The 26272-nt window shown below is 52.3% G+C and overlaps 1 protein-coding gene across 2 annotated transcripts in view; it reads left to right on the plus strand.

Annotated features, from left to right (window-relative positions):
• The first annotated feature begins 10745 nt into the window (after positions 1-10745).
• The window catches only part of PRKAR1B (protein kinase cAMP-dependent type I regulatory subunit beta), an 86519-nt gene continuing 70992 nt past the window's right edge, over positions 10746-26272 (plus strand). Inside the window, exons 1-3 of one of the 2 annotated variants that reach the window (XM_068565812.1) lie at positions 10746-10814; positions 11522-11718; positions 24770-24940. In XM_068565812.1, the coding sequence (XP_068421913.1) occupies positions 11542-11718; positions 24770-24940 (348 nt within the window). In that variant the 5' untranslated portion in view covers positions 10746-10814; positions 11522-11541. Of the gene's footprint in view, positions 10815-11240; positions 11346-11521; positions 11719-24769; positions 24941-26272 lie in introns of those variants that run through there. The other variant, XM_068565813.1, reaches the window with a different exon arrangement.

The raw sequence follows: 26272 nt of genomic DNA on the forward strand, positions 1-26272 counted from the left end.
GGTTCCTGGAACAGGCGCTAGAGGGGGCTGCAAGCCAGACGTGCCGACAGGCCACTCACGGAGTACATGATCACTGCCTTGGCATCTGTTCTGTGTGGCCCTCTGCCTGCAGGGCCTTGAACTGACAGGAGCCCTCCCTCGAGTGCGTGCCCTAGGTGACAGCCCGCAGAGTCACCAGTAAACCGAAGTTCCTGATGTGACCCCCCCCAACACCCTTGTGATAACCTCTCTCCTGTGGGCCCCGTAGATTAAACCCCTGTGAAGCTCACCAAAGCCCTGCTCCCTCTGGTTTGAGCTGACCTATCCAGCCTTAGCCCAGGAACCCCAAAGCACAGCCCTGTGGACCTAATACAGGTGTGTGCCCCGGGTCCTGACTCCTGGGCACTGTGCCTGTACCTCCTCCAGGACCTGTGAGTCATAAGCTTCTCTGTTCCGCTATTTCTTGAGGTCTTTGTTGAACCACCAGGCAGCCTGGCCACATGCCTTCTGACACTGCAGGCAGCACCCACAGGGATGGAGTGACAGCCAGGGCAGCACCAGGAGAATGGAGCAGACAGGAAGGGCATTGCAAGGGCCGGGAAAATAAAACTATCATTGGAACCACAGGCCATAAAAGTAGGCTGGAATGTACACACTAAACCTAAATGGGGTGACTTTCTGCTGAAATAGAAGATTAATTTTTTTTTTGATGTGGACCATTTTTTAAAGTTTTTATTGAATTTGTTACAATATTGCTTTTTTTTTTTTTTTTTTTTAATGTTTTGGTGTTTTGGCTGCGAGGCATGTGGGATCCTAGATCCCTGGCCAGGGATAGAACCTGCACCCCTTGCATTGGAAGGTGAAGTCTTAACCACTGGACCGCCAGGGAAGTCCCTAAAATAGAAGATTTAAATAAAATCAGGTTTCTTCTAACACAATAACCAAAATGTCCAGTATACAGTAAAAAACCACTGGTCATACCGAGAACCAGAGAAAACCATTATTTGAACATGAAAAGTGAACTGACGTGAACACCAAAATAAATCTTGGAATTATCTGACAAGGATTTTAAAGCAGTCATAAAAATGCTTTTAAAAATATTTATGAATTCTTTTGAAACAAATGAAAAATTAGAAAATCTCAGCAAAGAAGTAGAAGTTGTTAAAAAGCCAAATGAAAATTACAGAACTGGAAAATACAATAACCAAATTAACGTTGTGTCCATCACCAGACACAGTGATCACTTTACCCCTGGATGGACATGATAATAAAGTGGAGATGACAGGAAAGAATCAGGAAACTCAAAAGGTAGAGCAATAGAATCTGCTCAGTCTAAGCAACAGAGAGAAATAGACTGAAAAAGAAAAGTGCATGAAGCCTCAGATCCACAGGACAATCATTTTTATCACCAGAGTCCCAGAACAGGAGGAGGGAGAATGTGGGCTGAAAAAGTGTTTGAAGAAATAATGGCTGAAAACTTCCCAAATTTGGTGAAAGATATAAACCCATAGATACAAGAAGCTAAGGAACCCCTATGTAGGATAAGCCTTCTAAAAATCCATACTAAGAAACATCATAATTAAATCTCTGAGGACTAAAAACAGAGAAAAAATGTAAAAACAGCCAGAGAGAAATGATGTGTTTCCTAGAGAGGAACGCCAGTGTGAATGACAGATTTCTTATCTGAAATCACAGCAGCCGGAAGGAATTGGCATATTTTTTATATCTGATGGTTGAAGCAAAAACTATAATACTGGGACTTCCCTGGTGGTGCAGTGGTTAAGAATCTGCCTGCCAATGCAGGGGACACGGGTTCGATCTCTGGTCTGGGAAGACCCCACATGCCGTGGACCAACTAAGCCTGTGCACCATAACTACTGAGCCTGCACTCTAGAGCCCGTGTGCCACAACTACTGAGCCCGTGCGCCTAGAGCCTGTGCTCCTCAACAAGAGAAGCCACCGCAATGAGAAGCCCACACACCACAACAAAGAGTAGACCCTGCTCGCTGCAACTAGAGAAAAGCCCGCACGCAGCAACAAAGACCCAATGCAGCCAAAAATAAATAAATAAACTTATATTTAAAAAAATTATAATACCGATGAGCTTGGTGCACGTGGGGGAAATATTTACAATAATTATATTTGAAAAGTGAGGACGGGGGCTTCCCTGGTGGCGCAGTGGTTGAGAATCTGCCTGCCAATGCAGGGGACACGGGTTCGAGCCCTGGCCTGGGAAGATCCCACATGCCGCGGGGCAACTGGACCCGTGAGCCACAATTACTGAGCCTGCGCGTCTGGAGCCTGTGCTCCGCAACAAGAGAGGCCGCGATAGTGAGAGGCCCGCGCACCGCGATGAAGAGTGGCCCCCGCTTGCCGCAACTAGAGAAAGCCCTCGCACAGAAACGAAGACCCAACACAGCCATAAATAAATAAATAAATAAATTTAATACTTGCTACTCTAACTAGCTCCTCTGACATCTCTCTGTAAAAAAAAAAAGAAAAATGAGGACGGTAAAGGGAGGTTTCTACGCTGCACTAGACGTGGTGAAACATCGGTACCAGTAAACTGATAATTACATACGTGCACGGGAGTGTGTAGAACAGCCACTAAGAAAAGTAAACAGTGATATACTCAATACGTTATAAAGTGGAATTCTACAGGATATTCCAAGTATCCCACAATATGGCACGAGGAAACAAACACAAATAATAAAATGGCAAACTTAACCTCTAATTATCAATAGTTCAAATGTAAAGGGCCCATACACACCAGTTAGAAGACAAAGATTTGCAGAGGGAATAAAAAGCCACAACCGAACTATATGTCATTTACCGTATGCTAAAACTCACTTCAAACGTAATGATGTGGGTAGGTTGAAAGAAAAAAGAAAAAGATACCACGTAAACATTCATTTATAAAAAGCACAATGACTAATAGCTAATTTCCCTTCAGAGCAAGGGAAATTTCTACAGAAAAAAAGGTCCATTGTATAAGAATAAAAGGATCAATCCACCAGGAAGATACATAGCAATCGCAAATGTTTATGACCCAAACAACAGACCTTCAAGATACACGAAGCAAACACTGGCAGAGCTGAAAGGAGAGAGACCAACCCCCAGTTACAGGTGAGGACCTCAGCACCCACTCTCCACAACTGTTGGAACTACTAGACATTCCACAAGGACAGAGAACACCATCAACCAAAGGGATCAGTGGACATTTACAGACCCTCCACCCAACAGAGCAGGATGCCCGTTGTTCACAGGTGCCCAGGGACATGCCAGGATAGACCGTATCCATAAAACAGACCTCAGCAAATGTAAAAGAAGTGAAGTCACAGCATGTTCTCTGACAAAAAATGGAATCAAACTAAAAATCAGTAACAGAAAGACAATCTTCAAACATGGAAATTAACTCGGTTCTACTCACAAATAGAGAGGAAGGAACTATTGCTACATGCAAGACCTTGGATGCATCTCTAGGGGATTATGCTGAGTAGAAGAAGACAATCATAACAAGATAGCGATAGTGTGATTCCATGTGTATAACATGCGTGAGATAACAATTACAGAGATGGGGGACACATGAGTGGTCTCCAGGGGTTAGGGATGGGGCTGGGTGCGACTACACGGGTGGCAGAAGGAGCCTTGTATAGTGATGGTGCTTGAGTGTCCTGATTGTGCTGGTGGCTACATGAGTACTTAGGGAGGATCTGACCTTTTGTCCCCTGTCCCCAGACATTCTTCCAGACTGAATAGAATAAACAGGGGCAGTAGAACAGGGGGACCAAGGAGAGAAAAGTCTTTATCTGAGCAACATGAAACAGGAACAAGAAGCTACGTAAAAGAAGCTACGTAAAAGTTCGATGATAGAAGCAGAAATGCCAATTTCTGGTTAGTAGACGTCCTAGAAAAAGGGATAATCAAAATGGGGCAGAGAAGTTATTCAAAGGGATAACCGAGACAAATCTGCCAGAGTTAAAAGTGAAAGACCTTCAGATTGAAGGAACTACACGGCGCCAGTGAGGCACACGTATTGACATGTTGTGAAACTTAGGAATATCAAAGAAAAACAGGAGTTTGTAGGAGACTGCCAGAGAGAGAACAGGGTGCCTTCAAAGGGACAAGAGTCAAATTGATGTCAGATGTTTTTCTTTAGTTCCACAAATACCTTTGTTATTGCTTCCAGTGGCGCATTCAGGGTAAAAAAAAAAAAAAAAAAACAAAAAAATGTTGATTTGTTTTTCTCCAACAGGAAAATATACAGACAAATCTGAACACAGTAAAGGAAAGGGAGTGATAGAGGTTAGAACAGAAATTAATGAAACAGTAAAACGAACATACAACAGAGATTATTAAAACCAAGAGTTTATTCTGTTTAAGGGCTAATAAAATCAGTAACCCGCCTGTCAGGACTGACAAGGAAAAAAAAAGTTCAAAAGCACAAATACCAACATAAGGAGGGTAAAAGTTTATCATGAAAGGTTCTAAACATTAAAAAGATACTAAAGTAATAATACTTTATGCCCAAAAAGTATAAAATAGAGGAAATCCTAGGAAAACATAATTTACTAAAACCTCCACTAGAAGAAATAGAAACTCAGAATAGTCTACTACCTATTAAAGAAGTTGAATTTATCATTTCAAAGCTTCCCACAATAAAGGCTATAATCACAGATGGCTTTACCAGCGAACACTTCAGAACACTTAATAAGGAAATAACTCCAACCGCCAAATTGTCTTCTGAAGTGCCTGTACCATTTTGCATTCCCAGACAGTAATGAATGAGAGTGACTGTTGCTTCACATCCTTGCCAGCAATTGGTATTGTCAGGTTTTTTTTTTTTTGTCAGTTTTTTTTTAATGTTAGCTATTCTAATGGGTCTCTAGTGGCATCTCATTGTTTTATTTGCAATTCCTTATGGCGTATGATGTTGTGAATCTTTTCATATCCTTGTTTTCCATTTTATATCTTATTTAGTGAGATGTACGTTCAGATCTTTTGTCCATTTTTAATTGTATTTATTGTTGAGTTTTAAGATTTATATATTTTGATATGTCTTATCAGATACATGTTTTACTATTTTCTCTCACTCGGTGGCTTTTCATTTTCTTAACAGTAATTGGCAGAGCAGAAGTTTTAAATTTTAATAAACTTCAACTTAGTTTTTTTTTTTTAAAAAAAAAAAAGGAAGTAACTCCAATCTGAAAATAGGAAGAGAGAACATCTCCCAACTCATTTTTTGGAGCCGGTGTCACAACCTTGATCCCAAAAAGTGAGCGGGAAATTATGGAAAGGAATATTAGAGATCAACATTTTTCAACACAGATGCAAAAATCCTAAACAAAATCTTAACAAATTAAATCTGGAAATAGGCACTTTAGAAAGGATAATACATTGAGACCAGATTGAGTTTATTCCAGGAATGCAAGTTAATTTTTTAACATTAAAAATTAATGTGATTTACCACATTTTAAAAATAAATAAATAAATTTATTTATTTTTGGCTGCGTTGGGTCTTTGTTACTGCGCGCGGGCTTTCTCTAGTTGCGGCGAGCGGGGGCTACTCTTGGTTGCGGTGCATGGGCTTCTCACTGCGGTGGCTTCTCTTGTCGTGGAGCACAGGCTCTAGGCGTGGGGGCTTCAGTAGTTGTGGCTCGTGGGCTCAGTAGTTGTGGCTCGTGGGCTCTAGAGCACAGGCTCAGTAGCTGTGGCGCACAGGCTTAGTTGCTCCGTGGCATGTGGGATCTTCCCAGACCAGGGCTTGAACCGTGTCCCCTGCATTGGCAGGCGGACTCTTAACCACTGCGCCACCAGGGAAGTCCAACCACATTTTTAAAAAAGGAGAAAAATGGTGTGATCATCTCAGTAGTTGCAGATAAAGCATTTGATGAGATTTGACGCCCATTTGTCATTTAAAATCTTAGCAAGTTACGACTAGAAGGGAGGTTCTCTAAGGCATGTGTGCCAAAATCCCACAGCCAAAAACCATGTTCCGTGTAGTTGTTTCCAGAGTAGCCCATTTTTCCCCAGCTCTGCACACATGGCCAGTCTTCTCCCGGTAAAGTGGAGCCCCAGCTGGCCTGTAACTCGCCGTGGCCGTCAGAGTGTGGCAGAGGAGGGCCCAGCTGCTTGTGCCTGGTGTGAAGGTCTGGCCACCAGCTCACCTGTTAGGATGGTTCTTATAAAAAACAAGCAGAAACTGACGGACATTTGGGAGGATGTGGAGGAATCAGGACCCTTGAGCCCCGCTGGCGGGAATGTGCAGCCACCGTGGAAACAGTGTGGTGGTTCCTGAAAAAATTTAACAGGATTAGCGAGTGATCTGGCAATTCCCCATCTGGATGTATGGCTGAAAGAAGGGGAAGCAAGGACTCTTAGGTTTGACACCCTCGTTCGCAGCAGCATATTCACAGCAGCTGAAAGGCGGAAGCACCCCACCCGCCCGCGATGGGCGGGTGGATACACAACACACAAGGCATATATATGACTATCAGCCTTAAAACAGGAACGCGGAGCTGACACCTGCTACCGTGCGGATGAACCTCGACCACGTTAAGCACAGTGAGCGAAGCCAGCCACGAAAGGCCACGTGTTGTATGATCCCATGTCCATGAGGCACCTGGCTCAGTGGCCTGGGCTGGGAATTCTAGTTGCCAGAGGCTGTTCCGAGATCAGGTTTGGGGCAGGTGGATGGATGGTGGAGTAAGAGGGGAAAAGCAAAACTTCTCTGTCCTTTCCCGGCCCACCTCCCGCCTCAGCCTCACCAGAGGAGGGGAGAGGCTTTAACTTTAAGTCAGGCTGGAGTTCTGATCATTTCATAGCTCTGGACACTTACAATGACCAAGTTGACCCTGGGTTTATATCTTAACATGGCAGTAGAACTTTGAAATTCTCTACGTTTGAGCTAAAATGTTTAGGCAGGAGCAGAGAAGGAAACTCCTTCTCCGAATAGGTTTTAAAGACCCGGCCGAGGTAGGAAAAAGCAACTTCAGGTCTGTTCCAGGACCCCCTCGTTCAGTGTCCTGGTTACAAACGTTGTGAAGTGTGTCGTTTCACCAGCATAATAAACTGATGTAAGCAGATGTGCTTGGTTGGTCCATTCCTTCGCTATCTCCTCCGGCCGGTTCTCATGGGGCACCCGGGGTCCCCGGCATCCGCAGTAGCTCCTCCTCCTCACGGAGCCCGTGCTCGATGCTCGGGGCCGGGGTGGGGGGGTGGATCCGGGGAAGACACTCGTCGGGCACAGACGAAAGCATGATGGGGCCCTGGGGACGGGCGGCCCTCGCTGCCTGAGGTTGTCACCAGCTTTGTTTTCTGCAGACGTTGGGGGAGTCACCATAAACTCAGGACCTTACACCCCCTGAGTACCTCAGCGTCTGTGGGTCAGGAGTCCAGGCAGGGCTCAGCTGTGTCCCCTGAAGGTGGCCCCGGGTCCACCCAGAGGGCTGGGTCCTCTGCTGGGAGTGCCTTGGATGCGCCTGGGGATCACCCGCCACACCCCCAAACCATCCCCGGATTAGATGCATTGACTGGTTCCCGCTGCCTCTCAGGAGCCTGCGGCCACGCCCCAGGCCGTGTCCCTCCCCTTCACCCCCGCTCTGGGCTCCCTGCTCTCCCGACCCCAGCTCCTCTCCCACTGCTCCGGGGAGGAATTAGCTCGCTCCCCCATGAGGGACGTGGCTGGAAGAGCTGTAATTGGCAGCGTTCCTGGTCACGGGACTTGACCGTGTGCCTCTTGCTCTGCTGCCATCCCCTGGTCCCCTCAGTCCCTGTCAGCTGGGGTTGAGAGCCACACCCACCTCGACGGGTGGGGAGATTCGATGGCTCTTCCAGGTAAAGCCCCCGGCCCGGCCCCACGCTGGTCAGGTGGCAGGGCCCACGTCAGCGCCAGGCAGGCGGGTGAGAACCCTCCTTTCCTCACCCCAGCAGGTATCTGTGTCTGTCTCCTTGCCCTGCAGAGTCTAAACAACAGGACACAGCATCCGTGCTCCCTGGGGCTCTCGGCACCGTGGAGGGAGGATGGGGGGACAGAAGCTCAGCAAATGGCCTCTGGCACACTTAGAACAGAGCTGCGGCTGCAGAGAGCCCTGGGTGGCACCCCAGGGCCCAACCTGGCCCTCAGGTGTGGGAGCCACAGGGAGGGTTCCCCGCAGAAGCAACGTCCCCGTTGAATCTTGCTGGGTGAAAGGGACTTGGCAGAGCCAGGAGTTTGGGGCGGGGGAGAGGGGTGGTTGGAAAATAATGTGGTTTTGAAGTTGGACCTTTGCAAGACTTGGTGATTCGGGTTCCAGGGCTGAGGTGAGGACCTCGGGGCTGGGGCACGTGAAGCCCTTCTGCTGGCTGTGCTGGGGTGGGTCCTTCCCCGTGGGTGGAGGGGACACACAGACCAGCACGACTTGCTGGGACTTCTGAATGATGACACGATCACCATTGCATGTTTTCAGGACACCCAATAAACCGGGACTTGTCACCATCCAGCGGTGGTGACATCGACCTAGCTGTGTATGGCATCACTGGTCCACACGGTTTCCTGTCCCTGCTCCGTGAGGGGGATGCCTGCCGTCCTCACATAAGGCCACTGGCCGCAGGTGGTCTAGTCAGTTTCCCTGACGGACCCTGTGCTCGCCGCCCTCCATCACAGAGGGAGAGGGCCTGGGGGATCGTGTCGTTCAGGGTGGAGCCACTTGGATCAGCTGCAAACAACCGCTGTGCCATCAATGCAGACATTTACTGGTTAACACAGCCTGGCCCAGACACAGGGCGAGGCCAGGCTTGCTCGAGGGTCCCTGGCTCCCCTCCTTGAAGCAGTGAGTGAGCTGGATGTGTTGGAAGCATTTCCCTTCCACTCAGGCGACGCAGGGGGCAGGGGCCACAGGAGAGATGGGGGGGGGTTGTCTGCAGGCTGGGCCACGGGTGGGGAACCTGGCCCTGCACTACCCCTTGAGGAAGGTGGGGAGGGAGTTGTTAGGGAGAGCCTGCCTGTAGCCCCCGGATGGCAGGGCCTCTGAAGTAGATACCTGAGGAGCCTGGAAGGGTCTGCAGGGGACAGGCTGGTGGGAGCTGCCACCACGGTGGTGTGAGGATGGGGCTCGTCCAGCCACAGCTGAGAGAGGCCGAGGAACCAAGTTTCTGGTGGGCTTGGTGCACCCAGCTGACCGCCAGGCCCTGAACCTAGAGAGGTCCTTGTCTTGCGAGACGTGGTCCAGGGGGCTCCCTGCCAGGATGAGGCTATGTGTGTGTGCGGGGGGAGGGGGGGCTCGGGCTTAGAAGGCCATCCTCGGAGAGGGTCTCCCCCTCCCACGGAACCGTGCAGGGGGAAGGTCCCTGCAGAGCACCCCAGGAGAGTCCGAGAACAAAAGCCAGCCCTGGAGCATATGCCCCACCCAAGTCCGTCAAGTGAAACCTGGCCCTAATTTTTTGTCATCCTCTTCACCAGGCCACCCTGAGGAGCCAGCAGTAACTGGAGGGGGAGGAGGAGGGGCAGCAAGGGGGGAGAGGAGGTCTGAGCAATCCAGGCAGGCAGAGCTGAGAAACAGCCAAGGTTTAAATTAGTTGTGGAATAAAGTTTTGATTCAGTTGAGACTGGACTTCAGTTCCCAAAAATGACTCTTGCAATAAGTGTGATGGGACAGGTGTGACTGTACCTGAGGCGGGGATGGGCCAGGAGGTACGCCGAGGGCAGGGGATGAGGAGGCAGGAAGGAGCTCCACGTCTGACCACCTGAGCACATCCTCTTCCTTTCGCTTCAAGCCGGCAGGAAGAAGCTGGGTCAGCCTCAGCCCTGCTGGGGTGCGTGCGGGGCAGCCGGCCACCCTGCAATGTGTCTTCGTGGATGGGGCAGTATGGGTGGGGGAGCAGAGGTCTTCCGCTTTAAAGGCCTGAGATCCCTACCCCATCTCCTGGTATTCAGACCGCTCCAGGTAAAGGGTTGGGGACCCCCCAACTGCCCGAAATGACGTTTCCACCACCACCCTGGCAGAATGGGAGCAAAACATGACTTTAGGCAACAGAAAAATAATGGTGATTCCCTTTCCTGCAGGCCTGGGCTGGTGGATTAGGGGCTGTGCTGGCCTCTGACCTCCTGGAAGCCCATGGGTGGTGGGAAGAATTTAGGATGACCCTGTGATTTCCCCCTGGGGCATCTGGGTGAAGCTGGTGCCCTTAACCAAGAAAAGGAGTAGCCTAGACCTGCCTGGCCACCATTGCAGGCCCTGTGACATGTAGATGTGACACCCCAGGTGTGAAGGTGGGGGAGGCCATCACCCCCAAGGCAGCACGTGGCTGCCACCAGCCAGGGCGGACAATCTGGGCAATCGCAGGGTCTCCAGTGGAGGGGGTGGAGGTGTGAGGGGGGAGCCTGGGGGGCGGTAGTAGTGGTCCCGGCCCAGCTGCGCGGCTTCACGTGGATCTGTGGGTCTGTCTGTGCAGCGTGAGGCCTGTCAGCCTGAATGCCGAGGGGGCGGGGAGGAAGGGAAGAGGAGGAGAAAGAGAGGGAGGAGGGGGAAAGAGGGAGGGGGAAAGAGGGAGGGGGACGGGGGAGGCTGCCGGTGAGGGCAATCTGGGGGGGAGGGGAGAGGTGGGTCCTGGGGATGTGGGCGATAGACGGGGTGGGGGGCGGGAGTGAGATGGGGCGGGGAGGGGGCGAGCGGGGAGTGGGGGGGAGGCCGGGAGCGCGGTCGGCGGGAAGCGGGCGGCGGGGCGGGGGGTGGACCGGCGCGGCGCGGGGGCGGGCGGAGGGCGGCGCCGCTGCAGTGCGGGACCCGCTCGCCCGCCATCCCCGCGCCCGCGCGTCCCCGCGCAGCCGCCTCCGGCCTCCGGCGCCGCGCATCCAGGTACGCGGGGCTGGGGAGGGGTCTGTTCCGGAAACCCCCGCCGGCCGGGAGGCCCCAGGAAGTTTGGCCTTCGGGGAGCCCCCGCCCCCTTGGCCGGCCCGGGGCCGAGGCCGTGGTCGGGGGGCTGGGGGGCCGGGGTCGCCGGGCTGCGTGCGCGGCGCTGGCGGGCGGGCCGGGTTCCGGGCGGTCATTGTGACCTGGCCGAGCGCGGGCCGAACGCGCGGCGCTGCCATTGTTCGCCGGGTTCATCTTCGCAGGAGGCCCGTCCGCGGGGCTTCGTTTGTTTTCGTTTCCCTTTCTTTTCCTGTGGAGCCTGTAAGAGCTCCCCCCGTCCCCCCGCCATCTCCCCGGGAGCTCGCGGAGGGCGCTCCAGGCACACACTGTCCTCCAAAGGGGGAGGGATGGACGCAAGTGAGACCCCATAACCGCCTGGGCTGCACACGCTGGGCCCCGCTTCCCCGTCGTCAGGTTTCTCAGCCTCGCCCGGAACCTGGCGGATCCCCCTCCATCCCCGCGAGCATCTGTTTAGAGGTGAGCTTTGCCCCCCAGGGTGAGAGGCCTTTGACAGCAGCAGAATAAAACGCCTGGCGTGTCACCAGGTCACGTCGGTCACCAGATAAACCTTACGGTGCGTGTAAGACGCGTGTTCACAGGCCGCGGGAGTCCTGCCCCTCCGAGGCCGGCAGGACTCGCGTTTTCCTCCGCAGGAAGCGGGCAGCGGGTCGCCATGGCCTCGCCATCGGCTCAGCAGCTGGAGGAGGACGACGGCCTGAGGGGCTGCGAGCTCTACGTGCAGAAGCACAGCGTCCAGCAGGTGCTCAAGGACTGCATCGTGCAGCTCTGCATCTCCAAGCCCGAGCGCCCCATGAGGTTCCTCCGGGAGCACTTCGAGAAGCTGGAGAAGGTCAGTGGCTCCGGCACCTGGTCCTTCCCCCGCCGCACCCCCAGCCTGTGCAAGTGTGTGTGTGTGGCGCCGAAGCCCCGTCGGGCCTCCCCTCCGCTACCTGCGTGCTCAGGAGGGGGCGGGGCGCCCGCGGGACGGCCTCCTGCGGCTCTTTGCGGGGAGGTGGGCAGGGAGGCCACGGTGGCTTCATTCCCGCCACAGAAATCCTCTCTTCTTTCAGTGGCTCAGGGTCTCAGGAGGCCTCCTGGAAGGCGGTGCGGACGTTTGGGAACTGCTGGCTGTGACTATAGCTTGTGGGGTCGCTGGCGGTTCTCAACTCGGGGGACTGGTTAGAGATGCCATTGGCACTGGGGTAAAAGGAAACAGCCCTGATAGAGAATGTGGCGGGGCCATTGGAGGTCAGATTCCCTTGATCTGCGTCTCTGAGCCTCGGCAGACGCTGGCCTGCCCCTCAGACATGTGGGGGGAGCATGTGCCACACCCGCCCCCTCTCTCCTGAGGAGGGAGACGCCCAGCTCACTCCTGCATGGATGACAGCTCTCACCCCCTTCCTGGTTCATCCTGGAAGCAGCAGGCTGGGGCAGGAGCCGCTTGTGGTCCCGTCCAGCTTTCCCTCCCCTGCCTCACGCCTCCTGCCTTCCTCCCTGGCCTGGCCACCCAGATCTCTCTCTGGGGTGACCTCAGGTGTCTCCTCGTGGTCTTTGTATCACGACCTGCCTGTCCCTGGGGACTGAACGGGACCCCAGCTGGGGCCCAGGTCTGTTTTAAGCACCTCTGTGTCCCCGAGCTCAGTGGTGTTTTACTTCTGATGGGCACTCCTGTGGACAGAGGTAGCCTTAACGCAAAGGAATGGATTTATTTCTTCCCTTTAAAACAGTCTGTTAAAACACATTTTAAAGTAATACATGCCTTTTAAAGAAAAATAGAAAAGTTCAATAGTGGAAAGAAGAAGTAGAAATCACCTGGAGTCCTTTCCACCTGTTCCCCCCCAACCGTGCATTGCGGTTTTGAAACATAGTTGGAATCATGTTACGGATGCAGTTTTATATTTATGTTGTTCATTTGTTATACATTCTTCATGGTCCTCAGTGTAAATGATTGTGTAATGTGTTGAGAAGATCCAGAAAAGTTTTCTCAATGTTTTCCTCATGATTAGACAGTTGAGTTGTTTCCAGTGTTTTAATATTAAAAATAACACCACCCATTTTTTAATTGGGTTGTTGGTTTTTTTGATATTGAGCTCCATGAGCTGTTTGTATGTTTTGGAGATTAATCCTTTGTCTATGGTTTCATTTGCAAATACTTTCTCCCATTCTGAGGGTTGTCTTTTTATCTTGTTTACTGTTTCCTTTGCTGCGCAAAAGATTTTAAGTTTAATTAGGTCCCATTTGTTTATTTTTGTTTTTTTTAAATTTTCATTACTCTAGGAGGTGGGTCAGAAAAGATCTTGCTGTGGTTTTATGTCAAAGAGTGTTTTTCTCTAAGAGTTTTATAGTGTCTGGTCTTACATTTTGGTCTTTAATCCATTTTGAGTTTATTTTTGTGTATGGTGTTAGGGAGTGTTCTAATTTCATTCTTTTACATGTAGCTGTCCAGTTTTCCCAGCACCATTTATTGAAGAGGCTGTCTTTTCTCCATTGTATGTTCTTGCCTCCTTTGTCGTAAATTAGGTGACCACATGTGAGTGGGTTTATCTCTGGGCTTTCTATCCTGTACCACTGATCTATATTTCTGTTTTTGTGCCAGTACCATACTGTCTTGAGTACTGTAGCTTTGTAGTATAGTTTGAAGTCAGGGAGCCTGAATACTCCAGCTCCATTTTTCTTTCTCAAGATTGCTTTGGCTATTTGGGATCTTTTGTGTTTCCATACAATTTTTTGTCCTAATTCTGTGAAGAATGCCATTGGTAGTTTAACAGGGATTGCATTGAATCTGTAGGTTGCTTTAGGTAGTATAGTGATTTTCACAATATTGATTCTTCCAATCCAAGAACATGGTATATTTCTCCATCTGTTTAAATAGACATTTCACCAAAGAAGACATACAGATGGCCAAGAGACACATGAAAAGATGCTCAACATCACTAACTATTAGAGAAATGCAAATCAAAACTACAATGAGGTATCACCTCACACTGGTCAGAATGGCCATTATCAAAAAATCTAGAAACAGTAAATGCTGAAGAGGGTGTGGTGAAAAGGGAACCCTCCTGCACTGTTGGTGGGAATGTAAATTGATACAGCCACTATGGAGAACAGTATGGAGTTTCCTTAAAAAACTAAAAATAGAAGTACCATATGACCCAGCAATCCGACTACTGGGCATATACCTTGAGAAAACCATAATTCAAAAAGAGACATGTACCGCAATGTTCATTGCAGCACTATTTACAATAGCCAGGACATGGAAGCGACCTAAATGTCCATTGACAGATGAATGGGTAAAGTAGATGTGGCACATATATGCAATGGAATATTACTCAGCCATAAAAAGAAACGAAATTGAGTTATTTGTAGTGAGGTGGATGGACCAAGAGTCTGTCATACAGAGTGAATTAAGTCAGAAAGAGAAAAACAAATACCGAATGCTAACACATATACATGGAATCTAAATAAAATGGTACCGATGAACCTGGTGACAGGGCAGGAATAAAGACGCAGACGTAGAGAATGGGCTTGAGGATACAGGGTAGGGGGGAAGGGGAAGCTGGGGCGAAGTGAGAGTAGCACTGACATACGTACACTACCAAACGTAAAATAGCTAGTGAGAAGCAGCCGCATAGCACAGGGAGATCAGCTCGCGCTTTGTGACCGTAGCGGGGTGGGATAGAGACGCAAGAGGGAGGGGATATGGGGATATATGTATGCATATGGCTGATTCACTTTGTTGTACAACAGCAACTAACACAGCCTTGTGAAGCAATTATACTCCAATAAAGATGTATAAAAAAAAATAATGCCACAGGGACATATTTGTACATAGATTTTTTTTTTTTCCTGTATGTAGTAGTGTTTAGTACAGCTTTTCAGAGATGGAATTACTGAAATTCCAGGTGGAATTACCAGGTCACAGAAATCTTGTTGGTGTTGTCAAGGAGCTCTCCAAACGCAGCACTGATTCAAGCCCCACCAGACAGTGTGCTTGTAGCCACCCACCCTAGTCAGCTTTGGCTGTTTTAATTTAAAAACCTGTTTTTCAGGGACTCCCCTGGCGGTCCAGTGGTTAAGACTCCACCCTTCCAACGCAGAGGGCGTGGGTTCGATCCCTGGTTGGGGCACTGAGATCTCACATGCTGTGCAGCCAATAAATAAATAAATAAATAAATGAACCTTAAAAAAATAAATAAAAACCTGTTTTTAAGTTGATAGGTGAACATGGCCACGTGGCTTGAATCTTTGGTTACTTTCCAGGTCGCCACGTAGGGGAGGAGTCCAGTCGCTGGCACGGAGGACAGGGGACTGGGGGGGGGGTGGTGCTTGTTTCCTGCACGTTTGAAGAGGGAGTGTCAGGTGGGTGACAGTACATCCTCATTTAACTCTACTTGTTCACAGATGACCCCAGCCAGGTGACATGTCTCACAGGACGGGACTTCTCAGCCGGACCAAGGCAGGAAGCCCATTAGGAGGCCAGAGGCAGGGTCCAGGCCAGACCTGAGCTGAGGCTGCAGAGTGAAACTAGAGCAGAGGGTCTCAGCGGAGGACCTCTTGCCTCCAGGGGACATTTCAGTGGCCCAGATGCTTTTGGTTGTTAGACTTGGCAAGGGTGAAGGTGCTTCTGTCCCCTGGGGGTGGAGTGAGAGGGTCAGGTGGGCCGTTTTCTTTGGGGGGCCTTTCCGGTCTTGCTGGTGGGTTGGGGGTGGGGTGAGGAAAGAGGCATGGGCCGTGACTCCTCGGGTTTGGTCCGAGTCCTGAGTGAAGTCCTGAGCCAGGAAGGGGCCAGTGGGAAGAGACAGAGACAGGGTTGGACAGGAAAAATTAAGAGTAAGGCTTTGGATGCGTTTAAGTTGTCAAAGAGGCTATGAGTTTGGAGCTTGGGGGAGAGGCTGGGGCGAGCATAGAGGTTTAGGAAGATTCATTGATCATTCTTGCCTGGAGAGGCAATTTATTACCTGCCTTTGACAGGTGAGGACTGAGGTCTGGAAGAGGTAGGGCGACTTGGAAGGCCTAGGTTCCAGGCTTCGGGGCTGATTTGGTGGATTCTCTGAAATCGTGTGCAAGCTTTTATAGGCGGGTGCACTTTACTGGGGAGAATGTCCCCAGTGTTTGCAGTGGATGTTCAAATGGACCTGGGATCCCCAAATGTAAAGTGCCTTAAGGTGTCCTGAAACCACAGGGGGGGGGGTCTCATTTCCTGCTGCGTCTGCTGAGCAGGGTGACCCGGGAGCTGTTTCGGCCTGGGAGCAGGAAAGGCTCTGGCTTTGGGGCCGGGGTGTGCTGGGTCCCGGGCCCCTCTCTCTGTAGGAGGCTGGCCAGGCCGGAAGCCTGGGGAGGAACGGTTTTCTCCACTTGTGTTGAGAGCAGGAAGCGTGTGTGTGAGGCCTTGATAAGCACAGAGGCTGCAGCTGCCCGCACAGGTTGGTGGGGATGGCCCAGCTCTCGGGGTGCTGCCTTGCCTGGGGTGTGGCCTCGGTGAGTGAGCGGGTGAGGAGGTGGCCTTATTCTAGGGTGGAGGCTTGAGGGGGGAAGATAGTCCACACCCGCTGGCCAAACACAGCCTTGGAGCTTCTCCAAGATTCAGTCTTTTGGCGGATCGTGTGATGATAAAGTCATCAATCCCTTTAATAGTGGATTTTAAATTGTGCAGGAAAGATTACTTTATAAAAATGCACCCATGACCCTGCACCTATGTACCCACCCTACATTTTTCTGAGGACTTTTCTTGCACTGCAGGACACGCTTACATACGGATGTGGATAATTGTATATATGTGCATTTTTTGTTTGCTTTTTTCTTCTTAGTAGCATTTTTTATTGTGGTAAAACATAGGCGACGTAGAATTTACCATTTTGGCCTTTTTTTAGTGTGCATTTCAGTGGCATTAAGTGCACTCATGTTGCCTTGCATCTGTATTAGTAGCGTTTCTGTGGCCTCTTGTGGCTGTAAAGTTTTCCATGACGTGGCTGCGTCATCGTTTCTACTTTATTTCCATCGTTTTGTGTTTGATGGCTTTCAGTTCTTTTGTTTCTTTCTGCTCCAGAAAACACCTTTATGCCAAGGAAATGATTGAAAAGAAAAAATGGATAAATATGCAGGTATTTCAGGAAGGGCTCTGGGGGCCGAGTGTCTGTGTGTGTTTACGGCTCTTGAATCTTGTCGCCCATCTCCTCCCCAAGGACCGGGTGAGCTTGTGGTCTTGCGACCCTGAGCCCCCCGCCCTTTCCCGAGTCCTCGCCGACGCCGCTCTGCTCTCTTTTGTGGCCGTAGATGCCTCATCCAGCAGGCTTTCCTTCCTGGTGCAGTGGTGGCTTCCCTCTGGTCCGTTGGTCAGACAGCCGGCGACCCAGGCTCACTCTGTGCCTTTAATGAAACGAGCAAGTTACGCTGCGTTTCCCTTGGGGAGAACCCGGCCCGCGGCTTTCGTGGAAGTGAATTCTGTCAGGGCCCACGTGGCCCTTCCTGTGGCCCTTCCTGTGGCTGTGGTCTACACTGGGCATCAGATGCGTCTGGTGACTGTGGAGGATCAGCCTGTGTTCCCTGGTGACCAGCACTGCATGTGTCACTCTGGTGGCAGACAGAGGCGTCCATGGGCGGGACTGGCATTGAACTCCCGAGGGTCTTGGAGGGGCGCTCCGTCCCCCCGGCACGTTGATTGCCCGGGCCTTCCGGTGCTGGGGGGCCACTGGGGAAGCCAGGGTGGAGGCCGTGAGTCCGCGTTCAGCCCGGGGGCCGACAGGAGGCCGTGCCCTGCGGGGGGCGAGGGTCATCGCGGGGCCGTTTTCGGGGGGCACGCTCTCTGGACGAAGGCTTGTCCTCGGGGCGATGGGCTTGGCGGCTAACGGGGCGGGGGCAGCTCGTGCCACCCCAGAGCCGTGGAAGGCTGGAGCCACGGAGGCGGTGGCTGGAGCGTTGGGTGGGCCGGAGGCTGGGGCGGGAGGCCGTCAGGAGGTGGCAGGGCGCGGGGACCGGTGGTCCAGGCTGTAGTCTGGGGGGGTTCTGGTGGCTGCCCGTTCTGCAGGGTAGAGGGGCCCTGGGGAGGCTGTGCGAGCGAGGGGACAAGAGGCGTGCGGGAAACCTCTGTGCCTCCCTACGATGTTTGCTGTGAACCTGTAACTACTTAGGAAAACCAAGTCTTTGAAATTAAAAAGGAAAAGAAAGTGGGTGCCCCCATACCTTTGGCCCTGATGGTTTCTTCCCTGGTCCTTGCGACTTCTGCTTCACTGAGGGGCGGGTGTCGGGGAGGCCGAGTGGGTGGGGCGCTGGGAAGGTGGAGTGAGGAGGGTTTGCAGAGCAGCTGGGGTGCGGTGCTGGGGTCCCCAGGGTTCTGAGTGTGGGTGGGAGGGTCCTGGGCGCTCTTAGACCGGGCAGCCGGTCCCAAGGTCTGCCGGAGGGCGGCGGAGGCAGCGAGCTTTGCGGGAGGCTGAGGCTGGGGGTGCAGGGGTGGCCGGAGACACTGGTGGCCGGGGTCCTCCCCAGGCCCAGACGGGCCTCAGAGCACCAGCCAGCGAGCGCTTCGAGGGAATGACAGCCAACACCGATACGCTACTATTGAGTAGAGTCCGCGGCGCCCCTGAGGGTTTGCTCTTGGTGTGCATTCCGTGGGTTTGGACAAACCTCTGACCTGTTTCCATCATCATAGCGTCATGCAGAGTAGCCACTGCCCTAAAAATCCCCTTTGCTCCCCCTGTTCGCCCCTCCCCCCCCAGCCCCCGGCAACCCCTGATCCTTTCACTGTCTCCATAGTTCCGCCTTTTCCAGCTACAGCGTTTAGCCTTTTCAGACTGGCTTCTTTCACTTAGTGATACGCACTTAAGCTTCCTCCAAGTCTTCTCATGACTTAATAATAGCTCATTTATTTTTATCGCTGAATAATATTCTATTGTCTGGATGGACCCCAGTTTATTTATCGATCACCTGCTGAACGACATCTTGGTTGTTTCCAAGTTTTAGCAATTGTGGATAAAGCTGCTATACAGGTCCGTGGGTAGGTTTTTATGTGATGTAAGTTTTAACTCATTTTGATAAATACCAGGAGTGCAGTTGCTGGGTTGCATGAAGACAGACACCAGATTGTCTTCCAGAGTGGCTGCACCGGGAGTTCCGTGGTCGTCCAGAGGTTAGGACTCCACGCTGTCCCTGCCGAGGGCCCGGGTTCAATCCTTTGTCGGGGAACTCGGATCCCACGAGCCGTGTGGCGCGGCAAAGAAACAAGACAAAATAAGACAAAAACACACAAACAAAAAAAACCAAAGTGGCGGTGCCATTCTGCGTCCCCACGAGCCACGGATGAGGGTTCCTGCCGCTCTGCATCCTCGCCAGCCTTTGCTGTTGTCGCCGTCTGGATTCTGGCTGTCCCGATAGGTGTGTAGTGCTGTCTCACTGCTGTTTTGATGCGTGTTTCCCTGAAGACAGATGAGGTGGAGCGTCTTTCCTGTGCTTATTTGCCATCTGGGGATCTCCCTTGGTGAGGTGTCCAGATCTCTTGCCTGTTTTCCAGTGGGGTTGTTTTCTTATTGTTGAGTTTTAAGAGCTTTTTGTACATTTTGCATACAAGTCCTTTTTCAGACATACGTGTTTCGCAAATATTCTCTCCCAGTTTGTGGCTTGTCTTTTCATTCTCTTGACTGTATATAATTTTTTATTTTGGCCGCGCCGTGCGGCTTGCAGGATCTTAGTTCCCTGACCAGGGATTAACCCAGGGCCCTGGCAGTGAAAGCGCCGAGTCCCAACCACTGGACCACCAGGGAATTCCCTGACTATATATAATTTTGAATCCTGCTTTTTGGTGTTTTAAACCAAACTTTATATGATTACTAAATGTATTAAAAGTATGATTTAATGGTGCAGCGTATCCTGTTACATAGATATTTCTAACTTGATTTAAGCAATCTCTTATTGTTGCTTGTTGGATTAAAAAATTTTTTTAAGCACTGCAAGGGCCATTCTGGTACAGATATCTTTTTGATGCCTCTCATTGTTTCCTTAGGATGTGTTTTAAGAAATAGAATTATGAAGCTCAGAAGCATCCATGATAGCTATGCCAGTTCTCCCAAAAGGTTTCATTCATTCATTCATTCATTCATTCCACCAATATTTATTGAACACCTGCTCTGTGCCGGGCGCTGCTCCGGGTGCTGAGGACGTGGTGGTGAGCTCCTTGGGAAGCACAGCGTTTCCCATCCGAGCTTGTGTGACAGCGGGGCCGTGACTGGGGAGGACACGGCATCTGCCTCGTGTTGATCTGGTTACATCGGAGATCCTGGAAAGGTGTGTGTAAATCAGAACTTTAGAATTTGAGAATGAAGTACCCAGTGCAACATGTTATTTCAAGGGATCCCAGGATGAGTTTAAGTCTTTTTCTCACTCAGAAACCGAATCCTTTGACTATAACCCAATAAAGTTACAAATTATTAATAAAAAAATAGCCAGAAAAAAAGAGAAAGAGCCAGAAGCCTCTTCATACATTTGGAAATCAATAATGAGCTTTTGCATGGTTTATCAGTTAAAGATTGTCATGATAAAAAATTAGGAAATATTTAGGTTGAGAGACAATAAAAGCATTGCATGTCAAAACATGTGGAATGCAGCAAAATTGGTACTTAGAGGAAAATTTATAGCTTCATTAGAAAATAAGATGATAAATTAATGAGCTGTGTGTCTTAGTTTCCTAGGGTGCCATAGCAAATTGTCAAAAAATGGGCAGCTTAAAACAGATATTTACAGTTCTGGAAGCCAGAAGCCCAAAATCAAGGCTTTGGCAGGGGTGGTTGCTTCTGGGGGCTCTGACGGGGGGCGGGGTCCGCCCCAGCCCTCCCCAGCTTCTGGGGGCTGCCCTTGACTGGCAGATGCATCACCAGACTGCCCCTGTGTTCGTCCCTGTGTGTCTGTGTCCAAACTTCCTCTTTTTATAAGGACACCCATCGTTGGATTAGGGCCACTCTAATCCAGGATGACCTTGTCTTAACTTGATTGTATCTGTGAAGAGTTATTTCCAAATAAAGCCACTCTCTGAGGTTCTGGGTGGACATGAATTTTTGAGGTACCCTTTTCAACCCACTGCCCAGGTGCCACCTGAGAAGCCAGGAATAGAGAAAGAAAGCAAGACAGAAACGAGGACAAATAATAAGGGTAAAAGCAGAAGTTAATGAAGCAGAAATCGAAGAAATAGCAGACGATAAAATCAGAGTCTGACTCTGAAGAGATGGATGAAACAAACATTGGAGAGGGCTGCCACGTCATGAAGAGACACACAAACTGTAATTTGCCACAGGTTGGGGAGGAGGGGGGCCAGGGGTGAGCTCAGAACTGCCCACGTCCCCTGGTTTAGCTCTTCTCATCTGGGTGGACTCAGGAGACACCTCCTCCAGGAAGCCCTCTTTGACTCCTCCTTGCTGAGGATGGTCTAAGAGCCTGCCACTGCTGGTGCAGCCCCTTGTACCTGGTCCTTCGGTGGTGCTCACCCGTCGTCTTGCTGTGACCACCATCTCTGTCCTGTTCGAGCTCTAACAGTAACCTCCTTCATGAAAGAACTATGCCTTTTTCCCTGTTGCATTTTCTGTCTGAGGCCTGGTATACAGAAGGTGCTCAATAAATGGTCGAAGCTCCGTGTTTCTCTTCTCACCCTGCCGCTGGGTGCCCGGGTGCCCTGGACACGCCCCTTACCCTAGGTATCCCCTACGAGGGACGTCCCTCACCCTAGGAATCCCCTACGAGGGATGGGGCAGCCGGTGTCCTTGCCCAGCCGGACCGGGAGTGGGGAGCAGAGGGGAGGGATTCCACTGTCCCAGGGTCCCAGGCGTATGGGCTGTTGTGTGTGGGGGGTCAGCTCAGTTCTGGAAAGTCTCCCTAGACCCCCCTCCGTGTTGTCTCTTCTCAGGCTGGAAGCCTGCATTTCACCCCTCGCGTAGGAAAAACGTGGTCAGAAGGTGACGAGGGCAGGATGGGGACGGTCCCTGGAGCTGCCTTACGCGTTTGGGGGCAGATTCTGGCCGCGGAGCTTTCTGGAAACACTGTTCCCACACTCTTGTTATGAAGATTCCTTTGGCCTGGATCGCCTGTCCTGACCCCGTGCCCTCTACCATTCGCAGCCAAGGCAATTCAGCAGCGTGAAAACAGGAGACAGGAAGGGGGAGCTCTGAGAATTAGAGGTTTTCCTGGAATCTCCTGGGGTGGGAGAGGGATGCCATCCAGAAATAACGGTCTGGCGTGGTCGAGGCAGAGCCTGGGGGCGGTCATCCCACCGCGCCCTGGGGGGCCCTGGCTCCTGGCCCCCCCCGCCCCGTGTCCTCTCAAAATCCCCTGAAGCGGCTTCGTGTTTTGAACCACCTGTATCCTGCCTCATTTGACCCTTTGCTGCCAAAGGCGGAAAATCATCTCCGTGCCAGGACAGGGCTGCTCACTGGTCCCAGAAAACAAGGCCTGGGCCACGGCTTTCTCGAAGACAGGTGGCTTCTGGTGGCTGCGCAGGGAGCCCGGGGTCCCTCGCCGTGACTGTGGACCCTGGGCCAGCCACTGTCTGTAGGGCCTGTGGGCCATCCCCAGGGCCAGGTCGCTCCGTTATCTCGAAGTCAGTGTGTCCAGAACCCAGCTCACGTCGACCAGATCGAAACCAAACCAATACACAGAAAGTGGCAAGGGTGTCGGGGGATGGCACCGCTGCCGGGAGTGGCTGGTGGAGACCGCTGGGAGGTTCTTCGCCGAGCTGAGCACGAGCCCCCGTGGGACCCAGCATTCCCGCCCCGGGGGTGTCCCCAAGAACTGAACACAGCCCCGAGACGCAAACCCGCACACTCACGTCCGCGGCAGCGCTACTCACAGCAGCCAAAGGCTGGAGCCAGCCCGTGTCCACCAGCTCACTAATGGATCACGGAGATGTGGCACAGCGGAGTACGATTCGGCCACCAGAAGGAGGGATGTGCTGACACCTGCCACAGCATGGATGCCCCTTGAAGACAGTGTGCCGAGTGGGAGAAGTCTGACACGGGAGGGCACGTACCGTGTGATTCTGTCCATGGCAGTGTCCAGAATGGGCGGATCCACGGAGGCGGGAGGTAGGTTAGTGGGTGCTAGGCCTGGGTGGAGGGCCCGGAGGGGCTGCCAGCGGGGTGCCCGGGTGTTTTGGGGTGATGAAACATTTGGATCTAGCGGTCAGAGATGTTGGCATAATATCGTGAATGCACTGAATGCCACAGGGTCGCACACTTTAAAATGGCTGGTGGTTAATTTCATGTTGTGCGAATTTTACCTCAGCTTAAGAAAAGTCCCCTCATTTGCTGAGACAAGCGCCTGTCGGCTCCCTCGCTTCTGCGGGAAGCCTGGGGTCATTTCCTCCCGACCTCACCTCCATCCATCACTGCCCACGTCTCTGCCCCCTGTCACCATCACCTCCGAGCGCGGTCACTCCCGCATGGCCTGACTTTCCGGACGTCCTTTGGTGGCCCAGGGCCTCTGCTGGTTCCTCTCTCCTGGGCGCTGGCAGAGCCCCGGTGTCACTATAAACAGTTTACACTGCAGTGCAGGGGCCTTTCCCACTCATGTCTCCAAAATCCTGCTTTAAGACCCCACTGACTCATTTTTGTGTATATTATTGTTCTTTTTTTTTTTTTCTGGCCACACGGCTCGTGGGATCTTAGTTCGCCCGACCAGGGATTGAACCCGAGCCCTCGGCAGTGAGAGCATGGAGTCCTAATCACTGGACTGCCAGGGAATTCCCTTACTGTTCTTATTTTTAATAATTTCTAAGAACAAAGGCCCAGAGTCTCTCACTTGAGATGCAACTGATGTTTCTATTGATAGTGAAAATTCGTGGTTTACAAGAACAGTCAGTGACGTTTGTAATGATTTCCATAAAAGTGGGAGTCTTACGGACAGTCTTAGCTTTGCGTAGAATTAACGTACAATGTAAATAACACATTTCCGGCGTGTCACCCAGTAATTCACAAAGGGTGGGAAATAACCCAGTGACTCCCGGCTCCAGGGAGATGTTGGCGCTGGTCTCAGAAAGGATGAGATGGCTGTTGTCATGGTAACAGAAGAGTGACGAGGTGAGTACTTGGAAGGCAGTTCTGGAGCGATCGGTGGTTGCTGGTGTGTCCAGAGCTGACCCTCAGGGAAACCCCTCCTTCCCGCCCACCAGGCACCTGGGGCTGTTCCTCAGCCTTGGAAGCGTTGGGTGTTGGATGAAGACCCTGTATATGTTGGCGTGAGTCGGAGCTTCTCTCCTGGCTTTGGCTGTTCTGTAGGGTCGTGTGTAGGTGCTTGTAGAAAGGAACCAGCTGGTACCTCCTGCCACCATCTGGGGCCGTGTGCTGGGAAGCCCGGTCCCATCCACGGACCAGCTGGTCGCCAGGTTGCTCTGGGGACGTGGAGCTGGAGGGTCGGCCGTGGGAGACCCCGTCACCCAGTGTACCTTTGCACTTTTGGGATTTTGCGCCCTCTGTGTGTAAACAGAGTTTTTAAAAAGCAGTAATGAAAAGCGCGGGAAGAAAACGAGAGGTTTGCTTCCCTGTTGTGTGCCCACCTCCTGTTTCCAGCACATTGGTGAGCAGAGCGGGGGCACTTCCTGCCCTCGGGTGAACCGGTGGCACTGGGGGGCCTCAGAGGCTCGCTGGGGCCTGGGACCCTGTGGGCTGAGCCCTGGAGTCTGGTAGCTGGACACGTTGCTCAAAGTGTGAAGGAACAGAAAGCCTTCTGGAGCCAGGGCTCTGTGGCTGGCAGGGCTGTGGGTTGGGAGGAGGTGGGCTCGGAGGTGGCCTTGAAGTCCAGGAGGCGGGTCGGCGGGCCTGGCTGGGACGCGCTGGGTCCCCGGCCTTCCTGGGACCCCGTGGCCTCCCGGGACGGACTCTTCTGCCGAGATGGCCTCTCTTCTCACCCGCTCTGCGTTGTCCCCCCTCCAGGAAGAAAACCGGCAGATCCTGGCGCAGCAGAAGCCAGCCTCCCAGCCGGACTCGCACGACGAGGAAGTGTCCCCGTCGCCGCCCAACCCGGTGGTGCAAGCCCGGCACCGGCGTGGGGGAGTGAGCGCCGAGGTGTACACAGAGGAGGATGCCGTGTCCTACGTGCGGAAGGTGGGCCTCGACCCCGCGTCCCGCCCCGCGTCCCGCCCCGCGTCCCGCCCCGCGTCCCAGGCGTCGGGGCCTTGGCCTCCCTTCTTCTTCCGGAAGGTCGTCGTGGTCCCTGCTGGCCTGAGCCCGGTGCGTACCTTACCTGAGGCTCTCTTGGGAGCCCCGCCACCCCCATCGTTCTGTGACCCCAGTAGGCTGGGGACGAGGCGGGACAGCCAGGTCATGGGGTGTGGGAGGCGGAGCCCCGTGTCTAGGGCCTCGTGGGTCCTCTTCTCCTGGCTTCACCCTCGAGGCTGGACCCCAAGCTCAGAGCCGCCCAGGGGTCGCCCTCCCCCGCCCCGGACATCTTCCTCCCTCTCTCTCCGGCCCTCATGCTGAGCAGGGCGCGCCTTTGTCAGGGGCCTCCCCGGTGTGGGACCCCGTGTGAGTCACCACACTGGTGGCTGCGTGTGCCCCTGAGCCCTGCCTTGGACATGGGCCTGCCATTCCATCTTATGCGTTTCTGCCGCCAGCTTTACTCTTTAAAAAAATTTTTTTTATTTTTAGTTTTTGACCTATTACAAAAATTTATTTTAAAGTATGGCAAAACGTGCATAGTAGAATTTACCGTCTGTGTCAGCTCAAGCTGCTGTAACAAAAGACTGGCGGCTTAAACAGCAGACATTCACCCTCTCACAGTCTCTAGGCTGGGAGTCCATGATCCAGGTGCCGGCAGGGTGGGTTCCTGGTGAGGACCCTCTTCCCTTCCTGGCCCCCAGGTGGCCGCCTTCTCGCCTGTTCTCACGTGGTGGGCGGGGTGGGGAGAGCGGGATCTCTAGGTCTCGACTTACGAGGGTGCTGATCCTGTCTTGGGGGCCCACCTAAACCCAGTCACCTCCCGAGGCCCCATCACTAAGCACCTTACCATGGGGCTAGGGCTTCGACACGTGAATTTGGGGACAGTTGGGCCACAGCACCTCTTTAACGATGTTTAGCATCCAGGTCACATTCTCACCATTGTGCCACGGTCACCGCCATCATCTCCGGCACGTTTCATCTTGCAAATCTGAACCTCTGTCCCCATGAAACAACCATGCCCAGCCCCTCCCCAGTACTTACTACTTTTATAATCAGGGAATAAATCTAGTAAAAGTGCAGCTTAAAAGCCCACCAGGGCACTTCACCTCTGTGGCCTTCCTGCCAAAACCCTGGACCCCTGTCTAGCCCGGAGGAGATCCCCAGACAAACCCAGATGAAGGGACATTCTGCAAAGTAACTGCCAGACCTCCTCTGAGAAACTGTCACAGACCAGAGGGGCTGAAGGGCCATGACGACTGCATGTGGCCTGGGTGGGAT

The sequence above is a fragment of the Eschrichtius robustus genome, chromosome 16 (genome assembly GCF_028021215.1).
Source record: "Eschrichtius robustus isolate mEscRob2 chromosome 16, mEscRob2.pri, whole genome shotgun sequence".
In the NCBI taxonomy this organism is placed as follows: domain Eukaryota; kingdom Metazoa; phylum Chordata; class Mammalia; order Artiodactyla; family Eschrichtiidae; genus Eschrichtius; species Eschrichtius robustus.